Source organism: Octodon degus, unplaced genomic scaffold (assembly GCF_000260255.1).
Source record: "Octodon degus isolate 3935 unplaced genomic scaffold, OctDeg1.0 scaffold00006, whole genome shotgun sequence".
NCBI lineage: Eukaryota > Metazoa > Chordata > Mammalia > Rodentia > Octodontidae > Octodon > Octodon degus.
Genome location: NW_004524582.1, coordinates 29,646,178 through 29,673,959, shown reverse-complemented (window position 1 = coordinate 29,673,959; position 27,782 = coordinate 29,646,178). Strand labels below are relative to the sequence as shown.

The following is a 27,782-nucleotide window of genomic DNA, read 5'->3' as shown; positions in this document are numbered from 1 at the left end:
GCGGGCTTGGGCTCAGGCTGGGCAGAGCAGCTGCAGACCCCAGGCTCCGAGGGCGCCGCACAGCCCGAGGTCTTGCCTGCTAGGCGCAGGAGTCGGGCTTACTAGCATCACTAGATAAGGTCTCTCCATCCTGCCTTTCCTTCTTTCTTTCTGACAAATATTTGCAGACGACTGCTTCCTATGTTTCCTTTTTGCAGTTTCCGGTTGTCTGTTATGAGTCTCTTACCTTTTGTTTCAGCCAACATATGGAACATAATTTTTTTTTTTTTTTTTTTTTTTTTGTGGAACTGGGCATTGAACTCAGGCCCTTGCACTTGCCAGGGAAGCGCTTATTCCACTGAGCCATCTTCCCAGCCCCTGGAATATAATTATTTTAAAGTCTATAAAAATGTTGTTTTCTGATCCTCTTTTCTGCCTGTTATCTTTTGTAGCTCTTAGTAATTGCTGTATTTTATTTCCTCCTGCTGTGCCTGAATATTTTTTATTATGTCTTAGAAAATGTGTATGATAATTGAGATGACACCTCAAGAACTAGGATGTTACTGTCTTCTTCCAGGCAGCTAGAGGCAAAACTAATACAATAACAAGAGCCATCCAAGCTGGGCTTTGTATCAGCAAGACAGGATTCTTATTTGACTGTAATTGATTCTTTCCTTGTTCATTTTCCTTGCTTTCTTCTTAGACACTTGAGTATTATAACAGAGTCACATGGCAGCCCTTGAATTTGGATCTTGGTTACAGGGAACCTTTGTGGTTCTAGGTCAGGACGGTTACCTTCACCCACTCACTACCCCCTGGGGAGTAGTCTCTGTGACCTCAGACTGATGGCAATGCTGATGACCCACAATGCCTTATCTTTTAAATATAATGCTGTATATTTGTGTCATGTCTAAAAATGTGTAGTTGCTTTTGGATTCCCTGCTTAGCTCGGTCCTCTTGGAAGGGCATCTTACTTAAGGTGTGTGACAGTTAAATAACGTGTGCTTCAGTCAGGACTAAGAGGTTTATCCAGTTTTGCACATGTGGTGAGTGCAGAGTACCTACTAGGCTGGATGCAGCAGATCTAACAAGGCTCCTTGCTCCGAGCCTGTCTCCTCTCCTCTTGGATCGTGAGTCCGTAGCCCGCCTCCTTGGGACGTGGTGCTTGTCTTCCGTGACAGTGACAAGCAAGACACTTGACGCAGAGGCACCCTTAGGGTCATGGTTTCTCTGAGCTTCGTCACACAAGCCAACGCTGAAGTGTTAAAATACTTGGCGCTTCTTTCAGTCTTTCCTGAGAACATGGGAACAGCTCCCTCCCCACAATGTAATTGTTAAGGACAGCAGATGTATACTAATAAATATTTCTCAAAACAAAAGCAGTGCTGCAAATAGAAGAACTTAGAAGCAAAACTGAGCTGCTGCTGGATCCTGTCAGTCTGGACCTGGGCAATAGTCTTGTGGGATAAAAGGATGGACCCAAGGCAGGGCTTAGAAAACCTCTTTCTTCTTAGAGGTTCCCTCTTACTGGGCTGGTGGAAAAGCCTTGCTGTGTCTGCCTCATGTCCCTTTTGAGAGCAGACTGGTGCCCCACTGGGAAGGAGTCTGTTCCTGTGGAAAAGGAGGTCCCCTCCCTCCTTCCTTGCTCTGTGCCTTTGTGACCCAGGCCTGGAGCCCGCCGAGTGCAGGATGGACCTTGCAGCATGGGAGGACTCACGCCTGGCTTGTCCATGTCCGGCTCTTAGGGTTGTGTGGCTTGGGTCTCTCAGCTTTGTGCAGCCCCTCCGATTCTCTTGTTTCCTTAATTCCTTAATCAGAATGCCAAAGGCAGCAATTTACAATTTTCTACCTTGCTCCCTTCCCCAGCGCCAGGCAGAGGCTCATAAAGGTCACTTGTTTTCTATGCGACAAGAACAGGGAGTCAGCAGTGTGTCCTGGGTATAGGTTGTGCCCCGCCTCCAGCCCCTCCGTGCCCCCTCCCCGCCCGGAAAATGACAGCTAGAGTGAAGTTGACTTGACTGTGGACTCAGCACCAGGACATTTAATTAGCAAATACACAGCACTTGGTAACCCTCCACCAGATTAAGTGGTACTTTGAGATAGGAAAGTCTTAGTCCTCCCATGTTTGTTTTTGCTTTAAAAAGTGATGGAGTAAGCCATCTTCCTTATTCCTGCTTTTCATGGAATTTTAAGCAGGGTCTGACATTGGCTGGTTATAGCGCTTGAGTGAACCAGGGATGTTGACGTTGACAAAGATTCCGTTATTATAATTGCATAGTGGCTCTCGGATTTTGTATTTATTTCGCCGCAGGAGCAGTTCTTATTTTGCCTGAAGAGCCCGTAACATTGATTATGAGGCACAGCCCGAGGGTGCTCCGCCCGAGAGCTCCGTTTATTCCTTTTCACCGCCGTTGTCCCCATCACCCCTCCACCAGCATTCGATATTTATCGAATGCCAACTCAGTGTCAGACACTGTGGCTGGTGCTGCTTGCAGGCAACTGGTCTTTCTTTTTTTTTAAATCACGGCATTGTCATTTACTTTTAATCTTTCTAGTTTGACTTATGGTTGGGCGTGGCAGAATCCACAAAGAAAATATCACTCCGAATGTGAGGGCTCGGTACACAGGGAAATCTCTGATAGTCTCCCAAATAAAGATAGCCTTTTCCTCCAGCATCTCGCTGATCCTGTTTGTAATTCCTACTCGAGGTTTGGCTGGGATTCTAAACATGCCATCAGGTGACCTGCTTGTCGCTTCTTTCCAGCTCCCTGGAGCTGTGCCTTTGTTCTCTCTTCAGATGTAGTTTTCTCTACAGATTTAGCATTTCCTTGGCCGCTTGGAGATTTGGTCTCCACGTCATTTATTCAAAGGCAGCTTCCTACCTAGAGGCTTGGAAGCAAGATTATTCGCCTCGATTTTTATCTGACTCTGACTGTTGTCCCGGTGGAGGGGGCTGGGACCCAACAGATGCCCCAGCCAGGAGGGAGGCGGGCCTGTCAGGGCTGCAGGGTCTGGAAGCTCGCAGAAGCGAATCTGGAGCCAGCTGGACTCTGGGCTCCGGGCTCTGGGCGCGAACCTCACGCCGCCCAGGAACCTCGCGCCGCCCAGGAACCTCGCGCCGCCCAGGAACCTCGCGCCGCCCAGGAACCTTGCGCCGCCCAGGAACCTCGCGCCGCCCAGGAACCTCGCGCCGCCCAGGAACCTCGCGCCGCCCAGGAACCTTGCGCCGCCCAGGAACCTCGCGCCGCCCAGGAACCTCACACCTGTGATTTTTATTAATTTTCCACAGCAGCTGCCACATTTAAACATGACTCTGAGGTTCAGCGTGGCTGCTGGCTCCACCTCGGGTCACACGGGGGCGATGGACGTGGGTCTAGAGCTGCAGCCCTCCACGCCATCGTTCTGTTGAGAGACATAGCTGACAATGCTAGGATTGTCAAAGAAAGTCGATTTTTTTTGAAAGGCAGAGGGAATCAGAACCAGAAGCAGCCCAGACCTGTGTGTGTTTCCTTTGTTACCTGAGAGACGCCGATCACCATCGCGATGCTGCCGGTGTCAACTCAGCCATGACTAAATTGTTGGATTTTAAAAAAATATTTAAATACGTGTTTCAAGCAGCTCTTCATGTGCCAGCTACATGAGTTTTTTGTTGGTGCTACAACCCCTCTTCTAAAATGTTTTATTAGTACACATTTGTAGCACCTGATGATCACACTTGTGGGTGCGGTGACTGTCTTATTCCTTGCAAACTTCTGCAGAGAAGCAGTTGTGGGCCTCCCGCCTAAGACCTGGAGCCGGAGAAAGGGCCGCAGCTGGCCTGGCGTCCTGCGCCCTGCCCTTCCCTGGGCTGCTTGCTCACGCGCCCAGTGATTTTATTGCGGCTCCTCGCCAAGCCTCATTCTGGGCTCAGCCCCGCGGTGGTGCTAGCCTGCTAGTGGTAGCCAGGAGCCCTGGGCTCTCCCAGTGGAGCACGTGTGAGCACAGCACCCACACTGCACATCTCGATAGCTGTGTGGGCTGCGGTGGTGGTGGTGGAGAGGTGCCGGACCGAAGGGCACCTCATGGATCAGCAGCGGCTGTGGTGCATGATGTGAGCCTGTGACCCCGGCCGCTGGGAGGCTGTGGCAGCGGGGTCATTGGTTCAAGGCCAGCCTAGGGAACTTAGTGACATAAGGACACCTTGTCTCAATATGTAAGAGCAACAAAAAATACAAAGGGCTGGGCTGTAGCTCAGTGTGAAGGCCATGGGTTCAATTGCTACTGCCCCTTTCCGGGGGCCGGGAGGGCTGTGAGCATTGAGGATCTAAGAGAGGAGCAGGCCAGGCTGGCAGGAGCTGGCACAGTAAGGAGAGGCCACAGAACCCCCCAGGCCGCGCTTGGCAGCACCGCCTCTGCTGTGCATCCTTCAGCGCCGTGCTTGGCAGAACCGCTTCCACTCTGCGTCCTCCAGGCTGCTGCAGTGGCCTGCCTGCACCTGTGAGGTTGGTGCCTGCCTTCCAGCTCTCCTTGAACAGCAGGCAGCTCTAGGAGGGCAGGGGCTCTCCATCCTGCGCAAGGTCTGTTCCCAGGGCCTCAGGCAGTGCCAGGCACACAGGAATCGTGTGTGGTCAGTGCCACCAGGAAGTGGTGGGCTTCTCTGAAAGTCCTTGCTGTTCACTTAGAGGCTGAGACATTACCAGGCAAAGAAAGGAGAAGGGCCAGCGACACTCAATCTAGAAGACAGCCCAGCATCTTTCCAGGTGTGGTGTGGCCTTAGAGGCCACCCAGGAGTCCCTGGGGATGTCTGGCTGTGTCTGGGATAATCTCGCTGAGTGGGAGGTGGTTCTGGAGAGGAGGGGAGTTGGCGTCCATTGTGCTAGGAAGGCAGGAAGCTGTGTGGTACAGGCAGGCGTGTGGCCTGGGGGACATGTGGCACACGCCTACCTGATACTTCTCAGTGAAGGACGAGGTGAGGGCCCACAGCAGAGAACAGGGACGGAGGAAAGGCTGGCACAGTCCAGGGTGAGCCTTCTGTCCCCTAGAGAAGCGCACAGGAATGGCTGTCACACTGAGCACCTGCATGCAGCTGTGGTCCTGTGGCTGGACGAGGCATCTTCCCCTCTGCAGCACTGGTGGCCTGGTGGGCTTCCACAGGCGGGAGGAACTCAGGCAGGGTTTGAGCCCAGAGCTGCTTCTCAGGTTTCTGTGACAGTGGGGGGACAGTGCGTACCTCACCTCGGAGTGAGCTTAGGCCCAAGACCAGCACAGCATTGTGCATGTCAGTGGTTTTGGCAGGCGGAGAAGGACAGAGGGTGTCCTTCAGCTGTTGTGTCACTTGCTGTGACTTGTTCTCTTCTACTGTCCTCGGCCCAGAAGCCTGAGTCAGTTTCCCTGAGCTCAAGTCAGGGTATCAGGAGGCTGGGGCCGAGTGTCCCAGCCCCTCCCAGCTCTGGTGGCTGTGATGGCTAGATGGTGACCCGCCAGCTCTGCCTCTGCCTCATGTGGCCTCCATTGCTCTGCAGTCTGCAGCTCCTCCCTGGGCAGACACTGGGCCGCGGGGCTCATGGAGGACCCGTCCTCAGACCCCGTGCCCATCTCCTTCCCTCCACTGCCTGTGAGCGACTCTCCTAGGAGGCCACATCTGGAGGCCCCAGGGCCCCAGATTCTCTGGGGTTGCTACTCAAGGATGTGGCCATGAATCTGGAGAGACTGAGGAAGAGCTGGAGGAATGAGAAGACAGGAAGAGGGGCGGAGGTGCTGGCTCAGTGAGGTGCATCACAAGGTTGCTTCTGGGTTGTCCCTGTGGATTCTGTCCTGAGGGCGGCTTCCCTGTGAAGCCCAGGCTGGCCAGGGCTCAATGGGAGGCCTCTGACCACAGGGCTTCCTCATGCTGTGTGGAGGTTATGCAAGAGCCTCCCATTCCCCCAAACAATAATATACAAGGACTGTCCCAACATGGAGTGGCACGGGTTACCTTCAGTTGTGCAGTTAACAGGGAAGCGTTGAGGTCCAGAGTGGGTCTCCTTGACAGACCTAGGAAGCCCAGCACATTTCTCACTCTGTGCCCAGGCTGTGGCACCAGCTCACTCGCAGAGATGTGGCCTGACTTGGTCCTGGCATGGCCTCCTTTGGCAGCAGCAGCCACTGGGGCTGCCTGGGGTGGGGGAGCCTTTATGCCTTGCTTTTAATTAGGCTGCCCTCCAAGGCAGGCCCGCATTCCGGGGATCACTAAGATGAGCCCAGCTCCAGGCCCCATGGGAGGCAAGGCACCTATGTACCTCCCATCCCTGCCTCAGAGGCTCTGGGCCACGATAGCTGCTGCAGCCAGCATGGGGCGGATGCTCAGGCAGTGTGCTCAGAGGGCAGGCAGGTGGGCAGGTGGAGCTGCAGGGCACGAACGGCCTCCCTCATGCCCTTGAGGAGATTGGGCACATGCGGCTCCTTGGACTGCAATGTCATCCAGCCCGGATTGTCCTTGCCTCCTCCCTGGTCCTCACATCGCGACCCCTCGCCATGTCCTTCTGGACCTCTGGCGCTGACCCTGCACCTGTCTCTGACCCGCCAGGCCATGCTGCCCGCACCAGCCAGAGGAGTCTGTTCAGTGACCCCCTGTCCGCTTCCTTGGACACAGCAAGCCTTGGCTTTGCTTCTGAGGCCCTGTGCCTGCTCAGGGCCACGCAGCCTGGATCGAGTTAGTGTGCACGTGGTCACAGCCAGTGTGTCACCCATAGGGATCACGTCCCTTAGAGAGGCATAGTGCCCCTCATGGCCACACGTGTGCCAAGCAGAGGGTGGGGGGACCCTTAGCAGGGAAGAAACTGAGGGAATCTGAGTGCTGGCGGAAAGGTGAGCTAGCTGATGCCCAAGGTTTTCATTTCTAAAGCCATCTTTAAGTTTTCCATCCTTCAGTTTGATTCCTCCAGTGGAACACAGTCTATCTTTCAAAACAAGAATTAGGGAGCCGGGGAGATGGCTCAGTGGAATAAGCACTTCCCTGGCAAGCACAAGGGCCTGAGTTCTATCCCTGGTTCTGCCAAAAAAAAAAAAAAAAAAAAAAAAGACAAAACAGTTTGTCTACTCAGATGTGCATCTGTCCATCAGTTCACCGGTTTCCTCCCCACCAGCCGCCCTCCTCACTCCTTTCTCCCCTCCTCCCTCCCTTTTTCCATTCTTTCTGCCCCTCGTCCTTGCCTTCACCTACTCAGCTGGCCTTCCTTACATCCATCCATCTTTCCCGCCACCCCCCAGCCCAGCCACCTGGCTGTCCCCTCGCTGTTGACCCACCCACCCATGTGTTTGGGTTCCTTTATCATCTCGGCTGTAAAGGACGGTACCAGTGAGCTCTGGGCGCGACAGCAGCGACAGTGAGGAGCAGTGCTGTCCAGCTTGGGCTTTGTCCTGCTGCTGTGACACAGCGGGTCATAGGGTGGAGCCAGGCTGCTGCTGCCTGTGGGCACCGGGTCAGACCCCAGGTCTGCCACTTAGCAGTTACCTGGCTTTGAGCAAGGGCCTTCGAGCTTTTCATGGTTCCTTTCTTCACCTGTGTAAAACAGGTTATCATCTTCCTTGTAAAATTAATGTGCAGATTAAATGCATATAACATGTGAAGATCTTCAAACAAAGCCTGTACATTGTTATTAATCCCCTCAATGAGGGGAGAGATGGTGTCACTTCACCTACGGGGAAATGAGGCCCAGTGAGGTCAGTGACTCCCCGAGCCCACCCTGTGCCTGTGGGGTGAAGCTGAGATCGGAAGCTAAGTGGGGGCAGCGATGCAAGCCTAGGCTTCCATGCAGAACGAGGTCACATCAGCTGCTGGGAGCGGGACTGGCTGTGCTGGGAAGGACCCAGGGAGGGCGTTTCTCAGGAGTGCGAAGGCTGTCGGTCCTTTCTCTGTTCCTGAGCTCACTTGGTGTGGCCAGGGAGTAGCCTGGAGGTGGCAGCCATAGCAGGACCCCAGGAATGAACATTCTTGTGCGTGTGTCCCCAAAGGAGCAGGTCAGTGCCTGGAGAGGAGGCGCCCAGTGTGACTTCGAATCACAAACCTAAGAGCCTGAGGAGCATGCCGCGGACAGACTGCTGCCCGCGCCTGCATCTTGCAGCCTGTTTCTGTTCATTCAGGGGTCACAAGTCTTACCACATGCATCTGTTACTTAATTACTCATTTTTTAAAAGTTGCTTCTTACACTGCTTCGAACTTTATTTATTTATTATTGATTTGTACCCTTAATTAACCTCCAGTTACAACTTAGAAAGCGAAGATCTTCAGGACATACTTTCCCCAAATTTCCATTGTTCAGGCCCTCACTTGGTCAGGCTGTAAGCCTGACCTCTGCCCCAACGGGCAGTCTTGCCAAATTCCCTGTCTGTGCAAGTCGGCTTCGGGTGAGGAGGACTCCAGCCTCACTGCTGCTGAGTTCGTATCCGTAGCTTTACTCTGCTTACACCAGCAACTTGAAAATGCCAGATGTACACGTAAGAAAGGCTGTGCTTTTAGACATCCCCCCTGGGTTAATGATCATGTTGATTAATTCGTCCCCTTTACATTCAAAAGAACATTAACTTCCCTGTGCAGCAAATCCTGTCCTAGTTTTAATCTGACAGCTTTTTCACCGTTCAGTAAGGACTTGATTAATTTTTATATGAACCGAGCGAGAAAAGACATGAATGTCATTCTCTCTCACCTCTTTAGCATCAGTAGCTAATCAGCGTATTAATCAGCTCTTGGGCGATTTATGCTGTGCTGTTTGCTGTAGAGGGATGTCCCTGTGGGAGGTCTGTCGCCAGCTTCCTGGTCTACACCTAGGAAGAGCAGCCTCTGTACTGGCAAGGGCCCCAGCTCCTGTGCGAATTCAGCCACGTACAAGGGGCGGCCCCTGTACGGTCCGTATATGCACAAAGCTGTGCTGAGCAAATAGGTTTGACATTGAAATTCTGGGACATGATGGTACTTTTATGACCTGGAAAAAAAAAAAGAAAGAAAGAAAGAAATGTCTCTCATGAAAGCAGTATGTGAATACTGCTGACTGTGTATGTTTTTAAAACAGTAAAAAAAAAAAAAAAAAGTAAGAATCAAGGGCCGGCCAAATAGCTCAGTGGATTAAAGCGCCTGCAAGCAGGTGCAGGGGTCAGAGTTTGATCCCTGGGCCTGCTGTGCTGGCCCTGCCCCCGGGGCACGCTGAGATGGCAATTGAGACTGGGTGTGGTGGCACACTCCTATAATCCCAGCTCTTGGGAGGCTGTACACAGGCGGGTCACTACAAGTTCGATCTAGTAGTGAGACCCTGAATATACCCTATAGACCTTTCCCTAAAATTAAAAAAAAAAAAAAAAAGTGAGAATCAGAGTCCAGCACATGTGGCTCAGAATGTCATAGTCTGCCTCATGGTGTCGACAGGCACTTTTGTGGGGATGGACAAATAGAGTAAGTCCCCAACTTGTGAACGAATTTCATTCTGGGAGAATTATTACATTCATTTGTCAGCTGACAAAGGGAGTCTTACGCAGTACATCTGTGAAAGTTTGCAACACGAGTGTTTGAAAGTTGGACTTACTTATGTGTCTGGAGTGTCACCAACACATGGGGGGATTTATACTTCTATACCCAGGTGTGTGGCGCACGCCCGTAATTCCAACACTGAGGAGACTGAGGCAGGAGGAGCTTCGAGTTTGAGGCCACACAGGGCTACAAGGTAGGATTAGGCCCAAACCGAACTACGAAGGGAGCCCTTGTCTCAACGGCTGGGGAGATAGCTCAGCGGTATGAGTGCCTGCCTGGCGAGTGCAAGGCCTGGGTTCGATCTCTGACACCAAAAAATAAGTGAAAGCCAACCAGCAACAACAACAACAAAAACTTATAGTAAAAGATAAATTGATGTCACACCCCCTCAAAACACTCCTCCTCGCTTCACACTTATCCTGTTGTTCTTGCCGCTTCCTGTAGCAACTCCGGAAATCCTCTTTCCTGGATGTCTTTCATGGCGCTGTTATGGCTGCCTGGGTGTCCTGAGTCACTTCTGAGCTTCAGCAGCAGATTCTGTCAGGGTGGCGGTGCGTCCTTGTAGCTCACTGGGTCTGCTGCAGTGTGACTTCCGGCTCTCCCTCCAAGTCAAAATGACCGTGACATATAAATGTTCTTAATTGATTAGAACATGAAGACAACAGTGACAGTACAACTGAAGACGACTTACGGAGTTGCTTCAGAAAGGGGCGGGGGCGGTGGAATGAGCAGGGCTGAGGTGACCGGGAAGGCTTACAGGGACACAACGGTGCGGTGTCTTTTACTGTGATAATTTTTAAAACCTTAAACATCATATTTTTGCCCGTCATATTTCATTGTAATTAAAAAATACCATGCGGGGGGGGGGGGGGCGATAGAAAGTTGGCTCTTTGCCGCGAACCTCATCCTGTATGCAGTTGCTGAATTCTTCACATTTATTTGTTCCTCTGAGGCCATTTGAGAAATAGACAGCAGAGAGCGTCATCGATAGCGTGGGATTTTAATTGGCTTACAGGGAGGCTTCCTGCCTTGGGGGCTCTGGGGTGGGCCTCCCAGGCTGGGGGAAGGGCAGGTTGTGGGCGGTGGCCATTCCAGCCCCACCATGCTGGGGGAGCAAGGAAAGATGGAAACGGTTCCGTAGAGCCCTCGGCCTGGCGGACTGTGCTGAGCGGCTTAGACTGTAAGCCCTGCTCCGCACTTGGAGGGTGGTTCCCCGTTATTCTCGGGGAAGCCAGATCCTGTCCTGAGGTTCTTTGGCTGTTCACTGCTTGGGCAGGAAGCCTGAGAGCGGCCGCCGGGTTGCCCCGGGAGGTTGTTAAATGGACAGAGGAAGGAGTGATGATGGAGTGGCCAGGTGAGTCTCCTGTTCACTAACAAATGCCACGAGCTTGGTGGCGTGGACAGCACAGGTGTCTTGTTTTCTAGTTCTGGGAGTTACAGTCTGAAGCGGCCTCTCCAGGCTGATGCCATGTGTCACCTCCAGGGACCCTCTTCCTTGTGCCTGCTGGCTTCTGGCTGTGTCTGGGGCCCTGCTCTGCCCGCACCGCTGGCCATTGCCCCCCCTCTGGCTCCTTCCTCTCACCCTTCTGCGACGCGACACCTCTTCTGCCTCCTCTCGTTGTAAAGCTTTGCTATTGGCCTTGCGTCAGGGTCAGCTGATGGGCAGCCTTGGCTGCACTGCCACCTTCCTCTCCCTGCCTGGAGCTGAGGGTATTTGTGGGTTTGGAGATTAAGTTCCAATTGGATGGAGAATAGCGAGGTGTTAAAAAGCAACTAAACGGTGTGGGGATTCTAAAGAAAGGTGGGAATTATTTTAACAATGTCTGTGTGGACAGAATTCTCCTGGTCTCAGTTTTCCCAGCTGATGATTGAGGTTGCTGCCCTGATTTCACGTGACAGTTTTATCTGCTGCTCTTCAGACACAGCACGAAGGTCGGCTGATCTCGCACCTGCTTGTGTTTGGTTCTGAAGTGCTTTTAACTTAACATGTGCCGGCGCAGAGCATGTCGGGCAGCTGTTTTCTGAGCCTCCTAGCGGCAGGGTTAGGCGAAGAGGTGTGCGGACACGTGCGTCTGCCCCGCGCCGACCTGCCTGTCTTCCTGCTTGCCTCTGTCCCTCCCTCCCTGACAGTTAAAGATGCGCGCTGAGATGTTTGCAGGTAGGATGATCAGTGTGCTTTAAAGTGCTCCAGAACACGTCGAAAGAAGCAGATAAACTACGAGCAGGGACTATTTTTAAAGCAGGTAATGCTAGAGTAATACTATTATCACTTTTAAATAGTATAGCACATTTATTTATTCATTTTTTAATTTTTATGTGTTTGGCACAGGGTCTCACTACGCAGCTCAGACCCAGAGTGGTCCTCCTGTTTCAGCCTCTCCAGCTCTGGGATCATAAGCGTGCGCCACCATGCCCGATCTTGGTGGCTGGCTCAGTGCGCCTGAGGCGGGCCGGTGCCGTGAGGCTCTCGGGGTCCTGCGCGTACTACGCAGGCACTTAGACACTATGGCACTCTTAAATGCTTAAAATTGCTGTAAAAGTTTCTTTGAAGTCTTGTATTTTTTACAAGTAGATGCCATTTTCTCTGATCAGATCATTGAAGTTTTTTAGCTGTGTAGACAGTGGGATAAGGCAAGGATTTAATGCTTCACTGGGTGGCTCTTGCAGAAGGCAATTTGGCTTTTAATGGACTTAAAATGGTGCTCCTCTTTGCCCTTGTGAGGCCATTTGTGGGATTCTGTACAGAGGAAATTGTTGGGAATAGCAAAAGCGCCGCATAATGATGTGTGCTTCATGGTCGTTTGCGATTTTGCAATCTGCAGGCACCCTGAATGTGCAGTAGAGGAGTGGCTGGTGGGGCGGTGACGCAGCAGTGGGAGGCTGTCCTGCGGCCATTGTAGAGGAAGGAGTTTTAGAGACGCCTGTTGCCATGCTGACTGGGAAAAGGAGGATATAGTTGTGCTACACACAACTATACAAATAGTGTACATTCATGGAAACTTCATTCATGAAAAGAAACACTGAAAGAATAAAGCAAAATGAGAGCCTGGAAAGATGGCTCAGTAGAATAAGCACTTCCCTGGCAAGTACAAGGGCCTGAGTTCAATCCCCGGTTCTGCCAAAAAAAAAAAAAAAAAAAAAATGCCATCATGGATTGTAGTTCCATGGTGGAGCCACAGGAAAGGAAGTCTTTTTCTATATTCCTTATTTTCCAGGCTTTAAAATTCACGGACACCAGTTTTTTTCTAGCTTTTATAGAAGTCTAGTAGGACGCCCTAAGCCTCACCTATTATGAGGACAGTCTGGTGTGTACTGCAAGTGTGCAGGGTCCAGCCACCTCTGCCACAGTTGCTTTAGATGCTGCGGCCCTGTGGAGAATCTCATCAATATTTTTCAAGTATATTTTTTCATCTTTTGATCTTTATTAACTTCTATTGATTATAATTGGTTTTATTTTATTTATTTATTTATTTAAATTTATGTGTGTGTGTGTGTGTGTGTGGCCAGCTCAGCCCCCCAGGGGGCGGGGCTGGCTGGCATGTGGTGCTGGGGGATTGAACCGTGGTCCCTGTGCTTTGCTTAGCTTGTTCTAAGTAGGTGCTTTAGACCACTGAGCCATCTCACCAGCCCCGGGAATTATTTTAAAGATAGTAAAAAAATAATAAAAACAATTAAAAACGATACAAAAATATCAAAAAACAAGATGATATGAATCCAACAGTGGTTGTAATATCGCATACTGTTGGCAAGTATACTTTATTTTTGGACCAGAGTTGAATTTAGAGGAAAATTCAGATGATCACAGAGAACTCCCATGCATCCCTTATCCATGCTTCCCTGTTATTAATATTTCACATTAATAGGGCCCGTTTATTCGTCAGCTTCCCAGGACTGGCGCAGAATATATGATGTACACAACTTAAATGAGGAAGAGCTGGCTTGTTGTTTCAGAGGTTCAGTCCGTGGCCGGCTGGCTGTAAGACAGAAACATCGTGGCAGAGGGTGTGGGGGAGGAAAGAGAATGAGATGCCAGCCACGGAGAGAGGACGGGCCGTACAGGACCTGCCCATGTGAGGAAGCCACACCCGGGGCCTGCAGTCGGGCCCACCCCCTCGCAGACAGCCAGCCCTGAACTCATCGATGGCTGAGTGTGGGGGGCGTTTTAGGTCCAAACAGTACTGGTGCATGTCACAGCTCATGACTCAAATGTCCGTACAGTGTTACTACCGAAAGTCCGGGCTTTGTGTCGATTGCTTTAGATTTTAGTTCAGTTCTCTTTTTTTCTGCTCTAGGATCTCATTCAGGATATAACATTACATTTAGCTGTCATATCTGGAAACTACTTTTTCACTGGAAGAAACTAAAACTTTATTAATTTTATGCAGAGTCTCACTATGCAGCTTGGACTCATAGTGATCCTCCTGATTTATGCTTCCCTAATGCTGGGATTACAGGCGTGTCCCACCAAGCCCAGACTCCGTCACTGGCTCAGCTCGCCCAGGGGCAGGGCTGGTGTGGTTTGTGGTGCCAGGGATTGAACCCTGACCCCTGTGCTTACATAAGCAAGTGCTTAGTCCGCTGAGCTATGTCGCTGGCCCTTAAAATTTTATTTTTAAATCCTTCAAATATATTAGCCCTCCTGCTCTCTCTTGGTCTCCTAGTTATTGTTGACTTGTTGACAAAGCTCTTGTTTGTTCTGTCCCTGTCATTCCTGGCATCTTACCTTACAAAATTACTTTGTAGGGTGAAAATCTGCTAATTCAGTGACTGGCCTTCAATAGGTAGAGGGGGCAGAAGGGAGAGAGGAAAAGAGAGAAAGAAGGGAAGGAGAAAAGGAAAGCCTGCTCTGCCAAGTGTGGGAGGTCGAGGGACGCGGGTCTCCCTTGTGGCTTCATACGATAGAGCCCTTTTGATCTCTGTGCTTCCCAGGTTGGAGATTGCAACCCTGAGTCGGGCGGATGCAGATCTGGAGGCTTGTCGGACCCAAATCAGCAAGGATATCGTTGGCCTGCTGCTGAGAAGTCTGAGCGCTGGAGGCCACCTCTCCCCACAGGTGGACAGGAGGATAGCTTCTGTTTTGACGAAACAGTTCCTGTTGTTACAAAATGAGGTGCGAGAAGAGTATGACCGTAAGATGTTGGCGCTGACTGCTGAATGTGACCTGGAAGCAAGAAAGAAGACAGAAAGCCAGTACCAGAAGGAGATGGCGGCCATGGAGGAGGCAGAAGAGTTGCTGAAACGTGTTAATGAGAGGGTGAGGCAGCTCTAAAGGCATTCAGGTGCCTCATTTCTTCTGAGATCCATGCACACAACTATCCACCCATCCGTCCATCCACCCATCTATCCACCCATCCATCCATCCATTCATCTATCCATCCATCTATCCATCCATCCACCTATCCATCCATTCATCTATCCATCCACCCATCCATCCATCCATCCATTCATCTATCTTTCCATCCATCCATCCATCCATCCATCCATCCATCCATCCATCCATCCATCTATCCATCTATCCATTCATCCATCCATCCATCCATCCATCCATTCATCTATCCATCCATCCATCTATCCTGGATTTATTTAGCAAACATTTATTGATCACACAGACCTCTAGGGTAGGCCCTGTAGGTACTGAGTAAAATGTGACATAGTTCTTGTGTTCAAGACTTAATAGTCTAACCAAGGATCTTCACCAAGGAAACATGACCAGTATTACAATGGAGAGTGTCCTGTGGTGCTGTGGGAGGTCCTGGGCTGAGTGGAACAGCATTGTTTGCAGAGGGAGTGGCTCCCAGGTGGTGGTGGTGACATCAGGATGCAGATCTGTCCTGGGACTACAGTCTGCTAAACCACAGTTCTCACCCCCAGAGATCTGGGGTCAGACAAACTGGACTCCACTTTCTGTAGTTCTGATCTTGAAGGCCTGGTGCAGCTATCAAAGTCTGACAGTGCCTGTCAGTTGGGCTGGGAGAAGGAATACAGAACGAGCAGCCACCAGGGCCCAGCTGCAGGTGGTGCTCAGCATGCATGCTCAGTTCTGAGAGTGCTGGGCAGTAAGTACCCACGGCTGGCCTGTGCTGGCCAGTGAGCAGCTGCAGCTGTGTCTGTCTGTCTGCCTGTCTTCCTTCCTTCCTTCCCAATTGAGATATACAGCAGTCACATTCATCACAAGGAACATTTACCTGTACGTGATGTACCTTGAGTCCTTTTTTCCCATTCTGCTCTTTTCCCCTCTGCTCTTTTGCTCTTTTCCCCTCCTTGTTTACAAAGCTTTGTTTCCATTTTATCGTTCTCCCCTTCTCCTCTGTCTAGTTCCCCTTTGCTTTTGGACCACTCTGCCTATTTCAAATGGCTACTATATATTTTGATTCTTATTTGTACTTTCAGTTTCTCATACCAGAGAGACAGTGTGATACTTTCACATGTATCTAATTTAATGTACTTGAGAGTGTGGTCTCAAGGTGCATCCATGTAGCTCTAAAGGCATGTCATTTAGCTCTAAAGAAATGGCTCAAGGTCATCTTTCTTTACGGCAGAGTCATACTCCACTATATATATATATATAGAAAACCCTCACATTTTCTTTATCCATTCATTGGATGATGAACATTTAGGGTGTTTCAAAATTTAGCTGTTACAAACTGTGGCCCTATAATCATGGGTGTGCATGCATTGCTGTGGTATGATGCTTTTAATTCTTTTGGGAAGATTCTAAGAAGGGGAATAGCTGGGTCAAATGGGACCTGGAGCCTAGCTTTTTGAGGACTCTGCACACTGATTTCCACTGGTTGTATCCATTCACATTCCCAACAACAGTGCTGCGGGATTCCTTTTCGCCCATAGTCCAGCGTGAATTTGTTATTAGATGATTTCTTGATAGTACCCATTCTTTCTAGAGTGAGATGGAATCTCAGCGTTATTTTAATTTGCATGTGTTGAATAACCACAGTGAGGTTGAATTTTTTTTTTTGATATATTTATTTGCCATTTGTATTTCACCTGAGAAATGTATATCGATCTAAGATGCCCAGTTTTGGATTGTGCCTTTTAATTTATTCTGGGGGGGGGGAATCTGATCTTTTTCAATTTATGCTTTATTTTGGATGTTGTCATGTAGGTATAGATCTTGCTCCTATGGTTAGAAATGCCAAATCAGCAGCTGCCACAGCTTGGCACTTTCTGGGCCGTGCCTTTCCTGCTGTAATCAGTTATTCACCCTTGCATGACAACACTGTGATTGTCTGGGGTCATGACCATGCCTGTAGCCCATTACCAGGGGACTGAATGCTGAGCCAAAGAGATAGCAATTGTCCAGCTTTAATAAAGTGGTGAGCTAGAATCTTGGGATAGACACAAAGACCAAGAGCCAGCTAGGCAGCTCTGAGGAACAGACACTTCCTAGAGAAGGCTTGATGCCAGCAATAGAGCTATCTAATATAAGAAAAACACAAACAGCCATACATAAAATAAAAGTTTAAAAATAGAAAATAATAAGCAAAATGCAACCCCAGGCCTCTAACCTACCTAGAACAAATCCAGGAGACATTAGAGAAGAAATCAGAAAACATCCACCTAAATATTTTGAAATGGTGCAGCAGAAGTAAAACACATCTGTGTGAGGCTATAGGGAAAATGGAGCCAGGAATAGTCCTTTAAAGAGAGAGAGAGAGAGAGAGAGAGAGAGAGAGAGAGAGAGAGAGAGAGAGACAGACAGACAGACAGACAGACAGACAGACGGAGAGAATATGACTGTAATGAAGGACTTGCTCAGTAAAATCTGGAGTATAGATCAAAACATAGAGGGGCATAGTAAAATTTTGGCCAGACATAAGAAAGAAACAGAATCCATGAAACAGATTCAAATAGATATCCAGGGGATTAAAAATTCCTTTGAAGGTTTGTAAAATTGAATGAATGAAAGTAAAGACAGCATATCAGGCTTAGAAGATAATATCACAGTAATTGATAATGAAAAGAAACATCTCTTAAAATTAGCAAGGAAGAACAGTTAGGGTTTATATTGTTTGATCAATTCTAAATGCCCACAGCTAGTAATCTGAGCAATTATAATATGCAGTATGATAACCATTGTTCATTTCCTTTCATCTTGTTTTCAAGTTCTGCGTAGGTATTACTGTTTTTTATTCTCTTTAAAATAAAAAATAAAATTAGCAAGGGACCATGAGAAAAAATCCAACAACTTCAAGATGATGAAGAAATGAACACCATAAGGCTGGTCAGAGTCGATGAAAAAGCAGGAGTCAGCACAAAAGGACATAAAAAACGGGTTCACAGAAGTGATGGCAGAAAACTAGCCAAGCATTGAAAATGAATTAGACATACATTTTTATAAGCGAGGCATATAGAAATCCAATTAGCCATGACCAAAATAAATCTACACCAAGACATATAAGATTCCAGAGATTAAGTACACGGACAGAATATTAAAAACTGTTAAGAAACAAATCACCTATAAAGGAAGGCCCATCAGAATCACAGCAGACTTCTCCACATAAATCCTCAAGTCAAGGAGTGCTTGAAGTGAATTATGTCAAGTCCTGAAAAAACACAACTTCCAACCCAGACTGATCCATCCTACAAAACTGTCTTTCAGAATTAGTGGAGAAATGAGATGCTTCCATGACAAAAACGATGGAAGAAGCTCATGAGCACCAAACCGGCTCTACAGAATGTTCTGTCTTTTGAAGGAGGTGCCCATCACTGCCTTGGGAAAAGCAGAGAGGCCCTGGAATGCCAGAGCCAGGCAAGCCTGGTGTCTTGGTTGTTTTTCTGTCCTGGCTGAGACAAAGTACCCCACACCCAAAATTAAGGCAGGCGAGGATTATGTAGCTCAGTTTGTGGAGTTTCGGTCTGTAACCAGCTGGCTTCCTGACGGGGTGGCAGGCACGGGGTATCAGTTCAAGGTGGCAGAAGGTGGCAGGAGCAGCAAGAACAAAAGTGGGGGGGGGAGAGCAAGCGTCTTCCTCTCTTGTGTTGGAAGCAGGCTGCCCCCACCCAGGGATGGCGTGGCACCCACACCGTCTCTCCGAGCCCTCCGCTTGCACAGGCTCAGGATGAGTACAGAGTATGGACCCTGGCTCCCCCCGAGTCACTTAGTTACCCTTCTAAACACAGCGAGCGACACCCTAGAGGCAACAGCACGCCCTCTACATCCCAGGATGTGGGCTGCTGCGTCACTTAGTTAAGCTTCTAGCCCCCAAGTTGACGCGTACATCGACTGCAACACCCGCCTCCTGATTTCCTCACAGGACAGACGGCTCATTCAGTCTCTGTGCCATAAGTCTGCGGGTTCTTTTTGGACCCCTGCCTTTGGAAAGAGGCCTGACAGCTGTTTAGGAGCAAGTTTCTGAGCTCAGCATCTATGTCCCTCTTGCCGGCCAAATACGGGGCTTCCCAGAAGCTGGTGATCTCTCATCAGGGTGGCAGTTCGTGGATCACAGGAGGTCATCTGTCAGACATGGGCTGGGCAGTAAAGAACAGAGGTGACCTCCTCTGTCCCCCACCTGTCTGCTTGCAGCTGGGCCCTGCCTTGCCACAGTGGGATCTTGTTTTGGGTACTGTTTGGTGTTGGTATTAGTTTCCTGTGGCCGGCAGAAGAAATTACCATTGATTGGTGCCTTTAAGGAACGGGCACTAGCTTTGTCCCAGCTCCGGAGGCCAGAGGCCCACATCAGGATGTACTGGGCAGGGCTGCGCCCTGCCTGAGTCCCGAGGAGAGGGTTCTTCCTTGCTTGGTCCCGCTTCCGGTGGCTCCCAGTTCTCTCAAGGTGATTGAAGCCGCATCACTCTCACCTGTGCTCCAGCTCAGACGGCCTTTCTCCCGGGCCCTATCTCCTCTGCCGCGGGACCCTTGCCGTTGGACCTAGGCCTTGCCCAGTTCCATTAGGCCTCGGGCCATCCACATAGCCCAAGATAACAGCATCGTCGGAGTGAAGCCCTTTCTTCCAAATGAGGCTGAGCTCACGGGTTCAGAGGGGAGGCACCTGGGGACACACCAGTCAGCCAAGTGCAGGCCTGGCTCTTGGGGGGAGTGCGGGGAGCACCCTTCGGGCTCAGCCCTGAACCGTCCCACCACCTCTCCCTTTCCTAATTTGTTAAGGTTTTTCTCTGCGTAGCTTGTACGTGCTCCAGGGCGCAGAGGAGCAGTTAGCCGCTGAGCGTCCACAAGCCCAGCCGGCGCAGGGTGTTTCCATGTGACCCAGCGCCGAGGACAGGTTTACATTTTAAAAGAGTCGTGAGACTCTCAATCACCTTGAGAGAATTTGGAGCCACCGGAAGCTGGACCAAGCAAGAGCCAGTGAAGAGTGGGAGAGAGACCTCCCGTGGTCCATAAAGGCTGGAAGACTGATCCAACTCTCTACAGAAAAGTTTGCCAGGGCTGGGGAGATGGCTCAGTGGAATATGTGCTTGCCAGAAGCGCAAGGGCCTGAGTTCAAGCCCTGGTTCCACAAAAAAAAAAAAAAAAAAAAAAGAAAGAAAAGTTTGCCAATGAAGCCTAGAAGGTCAGAAATGTGAAAAAAAGAAAAGTCCAGTGAAACGCGACCCGTGCGTTGGGGCACTGAGCGCCCTCCTGCTGCGGGTCGCCGGGGTCCGTGCTGTGGCTGGTGCCCACTGCCGCACATTCCTGCGTCCCTCCCAGCCTCGTGCTGCGTATGTGTCCGCGTGTGCGTCCGCATTAGCATGTGTGTTTCATGCCGTCCACATCTGTGTCTTGCCTGTTTTCCCTTTGGGTCACAGCATGAACAGTTTTTTTTTTTTTTTTTTTTTTTTTAATTTCAATTTTATTAAACCCTCTCAAAAATATGCAAAGCTAGAAGCTTGCGTTTACTTAGGGCATTTGTCATGCTGTATGAGCAGAATTCCACTTTGGCAGCGAGGAAACAGTGGCATAGGGATGTAGTCCAGGTCCTCGAGTGGAGGCGGGACGCTGACCCAGGCACTCTGCCCCTGACCACTGTGCCTGACAGCCACCCTGCACTACACAGCGGCACTGTCCCTGCGCTGCACACACCGTGTTGGCCCGTTCTGTTGGGCATCTGTAGTGCATCCCGGGCTTTTGCTCTGTGAAGATGACCTGAAGCACCAGGTCTGCAGAGCAGAGTTAGCGCTACCTCTGCTCCGAGGAGCAAACTGTGTAGGCTGCAGCGTCACGCCCTAGATCCAGCCACCTCTGCAGAGCCCTTCCCATGGCCATGAGGCTCTAGTGGGACATCTGATGCAACCTTAACAATCCCACTCCCCTTGCAATCATTCTGGACCCTCCCTTCTCCCTCCATCTGTTTTCTTCCTGTTTGCCAAAGCTCTGTCTTCTTTCATATTCTCCTTTATTTTGCTCTGTATGGCTTTCAAACCTGTCTCTGCCGGAAGGGCGCAGGCCAGCCAGGACATCGACTTGGCTTGGGCTCTGACCGCCCCTTCATACTGGGGAAGGCACACAGGCGGTCTCCCCAGTGTCCTTTCCCTCTCCTGAATGTGGGGATGTCAGGGGCTGTCTTGGGGCTATTTTGAGAAATAAGTTTGTGTTTATAAAGAACTTCAGTGGGATGGGAGAGGCTGCCAAAGGGCTCTGAGTCACCATCCCAGGTGCGGAAGCTCTGGCGGTGTTGCAGTGGCTACAAAAGATGAAAATGAACTGCGTGTCTTAGAGGACTTTGAAAGTTTGCAGCCCAGCAGATGAAGAGCTGGGTTTGTTGCATCTGATTTAAGGCTTCATAATGGTGACATGCTTTGAAATACTGCATGGTACCCCATTCATTCACTCGTTTTCTGCATCAGCTAAAATGTGAACTCTTAATGCTTAGCAACAACATCAGCCTTGCCAGTGGCTTGCTGATTCATGATATCATATCATTTGTTTTTTTTAAAGTCTGGGCTGTACAGCAGTCAGAGAAAACAGTGTATTTCCATGTTGAGGGGAGAGCTGAGCCTGAGGTGGGCAAGGTCTTACAGCCTGGCTTCCCACGGCCTCTCATCTCGTGGCCTCTCATCCCGTGGCCTCTCACTAGCACATAGGCGGTGCTCCCTTCTGGGTCTCTGTCCTAAGGCCTGGAGGCTGCGCCTGCCTCCTGACACAGCTGCCTGAGGCTTCCTCACTCCCTGCGCAATTTAAAGGCAAATTCTTATGCCTGGGAACTCTTCCCTTTTAACTATCTCTGATGGATTTATTTTTATAAAACAGTTTTACAATTTGCCTGTCTTGCTAAATTGAGCACAAGGAGCGTAATTTAGCGCCGTCATAACTTCCCGTGCGGTCTCCCATTTTCCAAAGGTGCGCAGTCAGCATTATGCACGGCAGCTGCCCTGGGACAGCCACTCAGGCTGTGTGACCAGAATGCAAGTGTGTGTGCCCACACCTCCCCTCCCGGAGGCTCCCTGGCCCCAGCGCCCCCGCTGTGTTAGCTCTGCTTTAGAAATGGACACAGGAGGGTGATTAAAGTAGAAAGGTTTATGTTACAAATCGCCTCTTCTTTGGGAAAAGGGGGTGCTTTGGCTGTGTTGGGCCTGTGTTTCTGCAGGGCCTCCCTTGCTGGGATGACAGGGCTGTGCTTGCTGTCTGCGCTCTGCTGCTGTCGCCTCTCTGCTCCCTTGCCCTCCAGGCATCTCCCTCCCTCTGTGCGACCTCCCTGCTGGGACTCGGGGCTGCCGCCTGTGTTGCCAGCTTTTGAAGAAGGCGGAGGCTGAGCACACCCCTTTAGGGCTTCTCTTACAGGGTGGCTGTTTGGAAATTGACACGGCAGAGGGTCCTGCCCAGGGCTGCCTAGGGAGCCTTTCACTGCGACACGCATCCAACATGTTTCATTGCCTCGTGCTGTATCTTTTAGCAGAAGTACAATGATGAACCACGATGGAAAATTTTATTTTAGGATTTATGTGTGTGTGTCTTTGTGGTCTTGGCTATGAGAAATGAAACACGTTTGCTCCACCGTTTATTCCTATTAATTAAAATAAATTCAGGCTTGAGCATTTCAAATTCAGGCAGCGAAGAAAGGCCTCTTTGCTGGCTGCTGGGGCCCAGAGCGCCAGTTGCTCCCCTGCAGCCAGTAGGGTCCAGACGGCCTCGTGGTTGTTGGTGAACTGCTTTTTTTCCTTTGGCTCAAGTCGCCTGCTAAATACCAAGTCCCTGCAGTAGGGTGACTGAGAAAGTACAACAGTCACCCTACAGTTTTTTTTCTTTTTAAACCAGCGTTAGTAAAAGACCTATTGTAGCTGAGGCAAACACTAACGTTGGGTGGCTTCCCCCTGAGTAGCCCAGACAGCTAAGGACCTACTCACGTGCTAGGAGGCCTTCACTTGCCTTGAAATATAACCTGATGAAAGGGTGACACAATATCGTGCCACAGCCTAACAGATTCAGGTCTATCCCCACACTCCAGGGAGAGAGAGACTCACCGTGTTGTGCACACCAGTGCAGGGCGGGAATCCTGAGGTCACCTTAGAATCCTGCCTCCCCTCTGACATGGCCACATCGGGAGCTGAGCAGGGGTGTGTTTCTCTCTGTCCTTATACCAGGCGGTGTAAGATGCAGGAGGCCAGCCGGCCGTTTCTCAGCACTGCGTGGCCCTTTCTACCCCAGGATCCCAGCTTGGACTTGATTGCTGGTATTTTTATCTTCAAGGAGGTTGAGGATGAAAGAGGGTGGAAATAATCCTGTGTGACTAGCTGCAGGACCCCTTGATACTTAAGTGAGATTTCCAGTTTTTGTAGGCTCTTGCAGGCACTTTGATTTGCAGATTTCTACCCTGATGGATTTCCTGCTTCGTGATTGTTCTGGGAAAATAGTCAGTTAACAGTGGGGGAGCATGTGGGACGGACCGGCCCCTTCCCAGGCCTTGCAGCCTCTACCCTCTGCAGCTTTGGATGGGTATGTGCATGTGTATGTGTTCTGTGTGAGTCTGCTCTTTGTTCCTGTGGTCATCTGTGTTCCCGTGTGCATGCATAGTGTGGCAGTGTGTGTGTGTGTTCCATGTCTGCACAGGTATGCATGTATCTACCTGAGGGTGTGTGTGTGAGTGTGCATACATATGCACACACACGCTGACATGTGGAGGTTTGTGCCCGCGTGCATCTGTACACTGCATGCAAGTGCTCTGCGTGGATGCGCTCTGGACAATGAGCATATCAAATGCGCTGTTGGTCGATTGCATGTGTGGTTCTGTAGTGTGCGCATGCGTGTGCACACGGGGCATGTGTTACGCATGCGCACACTTGCGTGTCTGTCTCACGTACTGCCTCTTCTCTCTGCAGTCCGCCACAGAGTACAGCAGCCTCCTGCAGACCCTGCATGGCCTGGAGCAGGAGCACTTGTGGAGGTCCTTGGCTTTGCACCAGGAGGAGGACTTTGCCCAGGCTCGCAGGCAGCTCACCATTTTCCAGAGAAATGAATTGCATGACATCTTTTTTGCCCAGATAAAGAATGCAATTTTCAAAGGGGAACTGACGCCAGAGGCAGCTAAAATGCTGCTGGAAGATTATTCCAAGCTCCAGGTAACGCCCATTTCAGGCCGCCGTGATGGCGGCGTGTTCTCCAATGCTTGTGGGATTCTCTCCCAGAGCTGATTGCTGCCTCCCCTTCCCTGAGACACCACTGAGTTAACTTGCTCTCCTCCAACCTCCCGATGCGGGGCTGTTTCCAGCACACGGGCACACGGCTTGGCACACCAGTGGAGCCCTGCATCCCCGTCAGCTGTGTGAACCCGAGCAAATTCCCCACTTCTCTGCTGTGTAGTATGTAACACAGAGGCCTCAGGCTCAGAGGTCTCACGCTCAGAGGCCTCACGCTCAGAGGTGTGATGCACGCTCAATCAGCCCACCCCTAAAAGTCAGTGTCCGGCACTAGATGGTTTAGTGTACATGGTGGTAAAAACCCATAGCTATGCACACGCATGTGTGTACATATTGGTGTGCAGGCCTTGGGCTTAGGATCGGTGTCTACATACGGGTGGGTCAACTTATGTGTATTTTCCCACCTAGGCTCAGTGTGAATATTTTTAAATTAAGAAAAAAAATCATTTACTTATATTTATTTATTTGGTACAGGGTCTCACTACACAGCTCGGTCTCGTAGTGATCCTCCTGTCTCAGCCTCCCCAGTGCTGGGATTACAGGCATGCACCACAATGCCTGGTTTTGGTGGTTGGCATGGTGCAGGGCTGGCACGCCATGTGGTGCCAGGGATCGAACCTGAGTCCTTGTGCTTGCCAGGTAGGCACTTAGACTATTGAGCTATCTCCCCAGCCCTAATGTGTGAATATTTTTAATCCAGCCTGAAAAAATTCCTAGTTGGTGATGAAAGCGGCTTTTCTGAGTGGCTGTGTGGCCGTGGCATGTCCCATGAGGTCGCGTGCATGTGCACACGGGAGGCGCTGGTGTGCAGGAGTGTCCTTCGCCACTTAGCCGGGTGGTGTTCAGCTTGCTGTAGGTGGTACAGCGCTCTCATGAGTGAATTCCTCCTTTGCTGTGGAAACTTTGTGTTTTGACTGTGAGTGGATGTCTCAGGGGCGCAGAGGTCACCCCCACCCTGGCTAGTGAGCAGTAAGTGTATGAAGCAGCAGAGGCCCTCTGGGGACGCGGGCACCTGGCTCACTGTGTGGCACTTGTGTCTGTGGGGTTGGAGTCGCGTGCTCTGTGGCCCGCTGTTTCATGCAGCTGCCTGTTTGTCTATGTTTACAAAGAAAGATATCACAAAGGCCTGGTGGCACATTTTCCCTGGGATTCCCCAGGTGCCTTAGCAGGGCAGGTTTAGCATGTGAGAACAAGCTGTGTCTGGCCAGGTGAAGCACAGTGTGCCCAGCCTCAGCCACTGCTAATGCCAGAGCGATTGTGAGCAGTGAAGACCAGCTGGAGGAGGTGCGGAATGCGTGCCCTTGCCTTTGGTGTGTGCATGTGGGTGTGGGTGTGCACGCGTGTGTGTGTGCATGTGTGAGTGTGTGCAGGCCCCAGCAGTGAGTTCGCTGCGCTTAGCATTCATCAGGTTGGCATGTGTCCTCCTGGGGCAGTGTGGCTGGTGCCTTGGTAGAGGCCCGCCACGCAGGGCTGAGACAGAGCAAGGGGCACTGATGTGAAAATCTTGTCCTCTGTTTGGAACTCACAGCTCAAGCTACAAGTCTAGGGTGCTGACTGCCTCTAGCCCTTGGCAGCCCAAATGATTTGTGTGCTGTTTGGTTTTGGTGCTTGCCATAATTGGTTCCGTCTTCCTGGAACCAATTGACGATGAGTCCCCAGGTATTGAGGTCACATAAGGTGATACAGGCTCAGAGGCTTGGACGTCCCTGACCTCAGCCATCAGAGCATTTGGATTCCATCTCTTGAGTTCTTTGTGTGGTCACTCTGATGAGCCAGCCTGGGGGTCCCCTTCTGTTCCTCATGTTGGTTCTGGTGCAGGAAGCCCCAGGGAGTTTGGGTTTGGAGCCGCATCTGACCGACACTCAGCCTCCCCTGTCTCAGTGGCACAAACCCTTTAGCATTGGTATTGGAGATGTTGCAGCGGTTAGGTAGGAAGGAGGATGTCCAGGCATCGCAGACCTCTCATTGTTTACTGTCGGTCTTTTTTTTTTAATTGTATATTAATCACAAAAATTTTGACTTCATTGATTTACTGAAAAGTCACAATTTGTATTAAAGACTCCACTACTTTCTTTTAAGTGTGTTTTAAAGATCCATAATTATATACACATCAAAAATAATTTAACATTCAAATCCTTTCTCTTTCTCCCTATTTTTCACACACACACAGAGGTTTAACTACATATAATAAAAAACTAACTTAAGTTATTTTTGTTTAATTCTGTTATAAAATTGCAAAATTTTTTTTCAGTAATACTACACTCAAAATAAATATTTACTTTAATAAATATCAGTAATTTTACCTGCAAAGTTATGTTGGTCTTCTTGATGGTCCCTGTGGGCAGAGTTGTTCCACAGACAGAAAAGTAAAACAGCAACCACCTACAGGACAAGGCCAGCGAGGCAGTCATAGCCATAGCCGTAGCCTGGCCTTCAGAGGCCCCCCACGGTGATGTTCCGTCCTGGGCCTGGGCAGCAGCTTGTCCACAGCCACTTCCCAGCCCTGAGATCCAGACTCCATTTCCTTATCTGTGAAGTGGGAATTAAAAAGCTCTGAGCCTAGAGGAGGACAGAGAGGCACGAGCGTCCTTGGCTCAGTGTCAGCATGGGACGCTCAGCTGGTATGAGCCAGCTTGGGCTCATGTCTGTGCTTGGCCGGGTTGGGTCTATGGCACAGGTGCAAGGGAACTTCCTGCCACTTTTGAGCTGTGCCTGTTTGTCTTGTTTCCTTCAGAGAAGGGCCAGGAGCCTACTCGCCCACAGTGTCACCTCCATAGTGCACTGGAAACTCCCCAGGTGGGGTGATGACCAGAGGGTGGCACTGCCTTCTGTTTAGTGGGCAGGATTTCTTTTTTGTGGGCTCTGGGGCCACTTTTCAAAGTGTTTCTCTTATTTGCAAGTGATTGTCTTAGGCGTCTTTGGTGCAAGCAGGGAACTTAAAGGTATTAATCCCTGTGCTTTGGCGCCTGTGATTTTTCTTCTGAATAGAAAATTTGAAAGTTTTCAAGGATTTTTTTTTTCAAAATTAGCAAACACCTTTTCTTTTCTTTTCTTTTCTTTTCTTTTCTTTTCTTTTCTTTTCTTTCTTTCTTTCTTTCTTTCTTTCTTTCTTTCTTTCTTTCTTTTTTTTCGGAACTGGGGATTGAACTCAGGCCCTTCTGCTTGCCAGGGAAGTACTTATTCTACTGAGCCATCTCCCTGGCCCTAGCAAACACATTTTCAATGAAATCTTTTACCAGGAGAACCTAGAAGAGCTAATGGACTTCCTCCAGGCTACTAAGCGGTACCATCTCAGCAAAAGGTTTGGCCACCGGGAGTACTTGGTCCAGAACCTGCAGTCCACGGAGGCCCGCGCGCAGGGCCTCCTGAGCACCGCGGCCGCCCAGCTCACCCACCTCATGCAGAAGCACGAGAGGTAAGCGCCGCGCTCGCCTGCCCTGGGCTCCAGGCTGTGCACAGGCTGCTCTGGCTGCATTCTTTCAGGGGCTTCCCCAGCCCCAAAGCTCTTTGCAACACCAGTTTCACTCCTATAATCCCAGCATCCAGGAGGCTGAGGCAGGAGGTCTCACTGCTGGGTTGGACTTGTAGTGATCTGCCTGTTTACAGCCTCCCAAGAGCTGGGATTATAGATGTGCACCACCAAGCCCAGTCTCAATTGCTGTCTCAGTGCACCCTGGGGGCGGGGCTGGCACAGCAGGCCCAGGGATAGAAGCCCAGGCCCCTGCGCCTGCTTGCAGGA

The 27,782-nt window shown here is 50.3% G+C and overlaps 1 protein-coding gene across 1 annotated transcript in view; it reads left to right on the top strand.

Moving 5' to 3' along the window:
* The window catches only part of Evc2 (EvC ciliary complex subunit 2), a 108,160-nt gene that overhangs the window by 26,649 nt on the left and 53,729 nt on the right, over window positions 1–27,782 (top strand). The window contains exons 10-12 of the mRNA XM_004624671.2: window positions 14,387–14,711; window positions 23,726–23,965; window positions 27,283–27,458. Of these exons, the coding sequence (XP_004624728.1) occupies window positions 14,387–14,711; window positions 23,726–23,965; window positions 27,283–27,458 (741 nt within the window). The remainder of the gene's footprint in view (window positions 1–14,386; window positions 14,712–23,725; window positions 23,966–27,282; window positions 27,459–27,782) is intronic.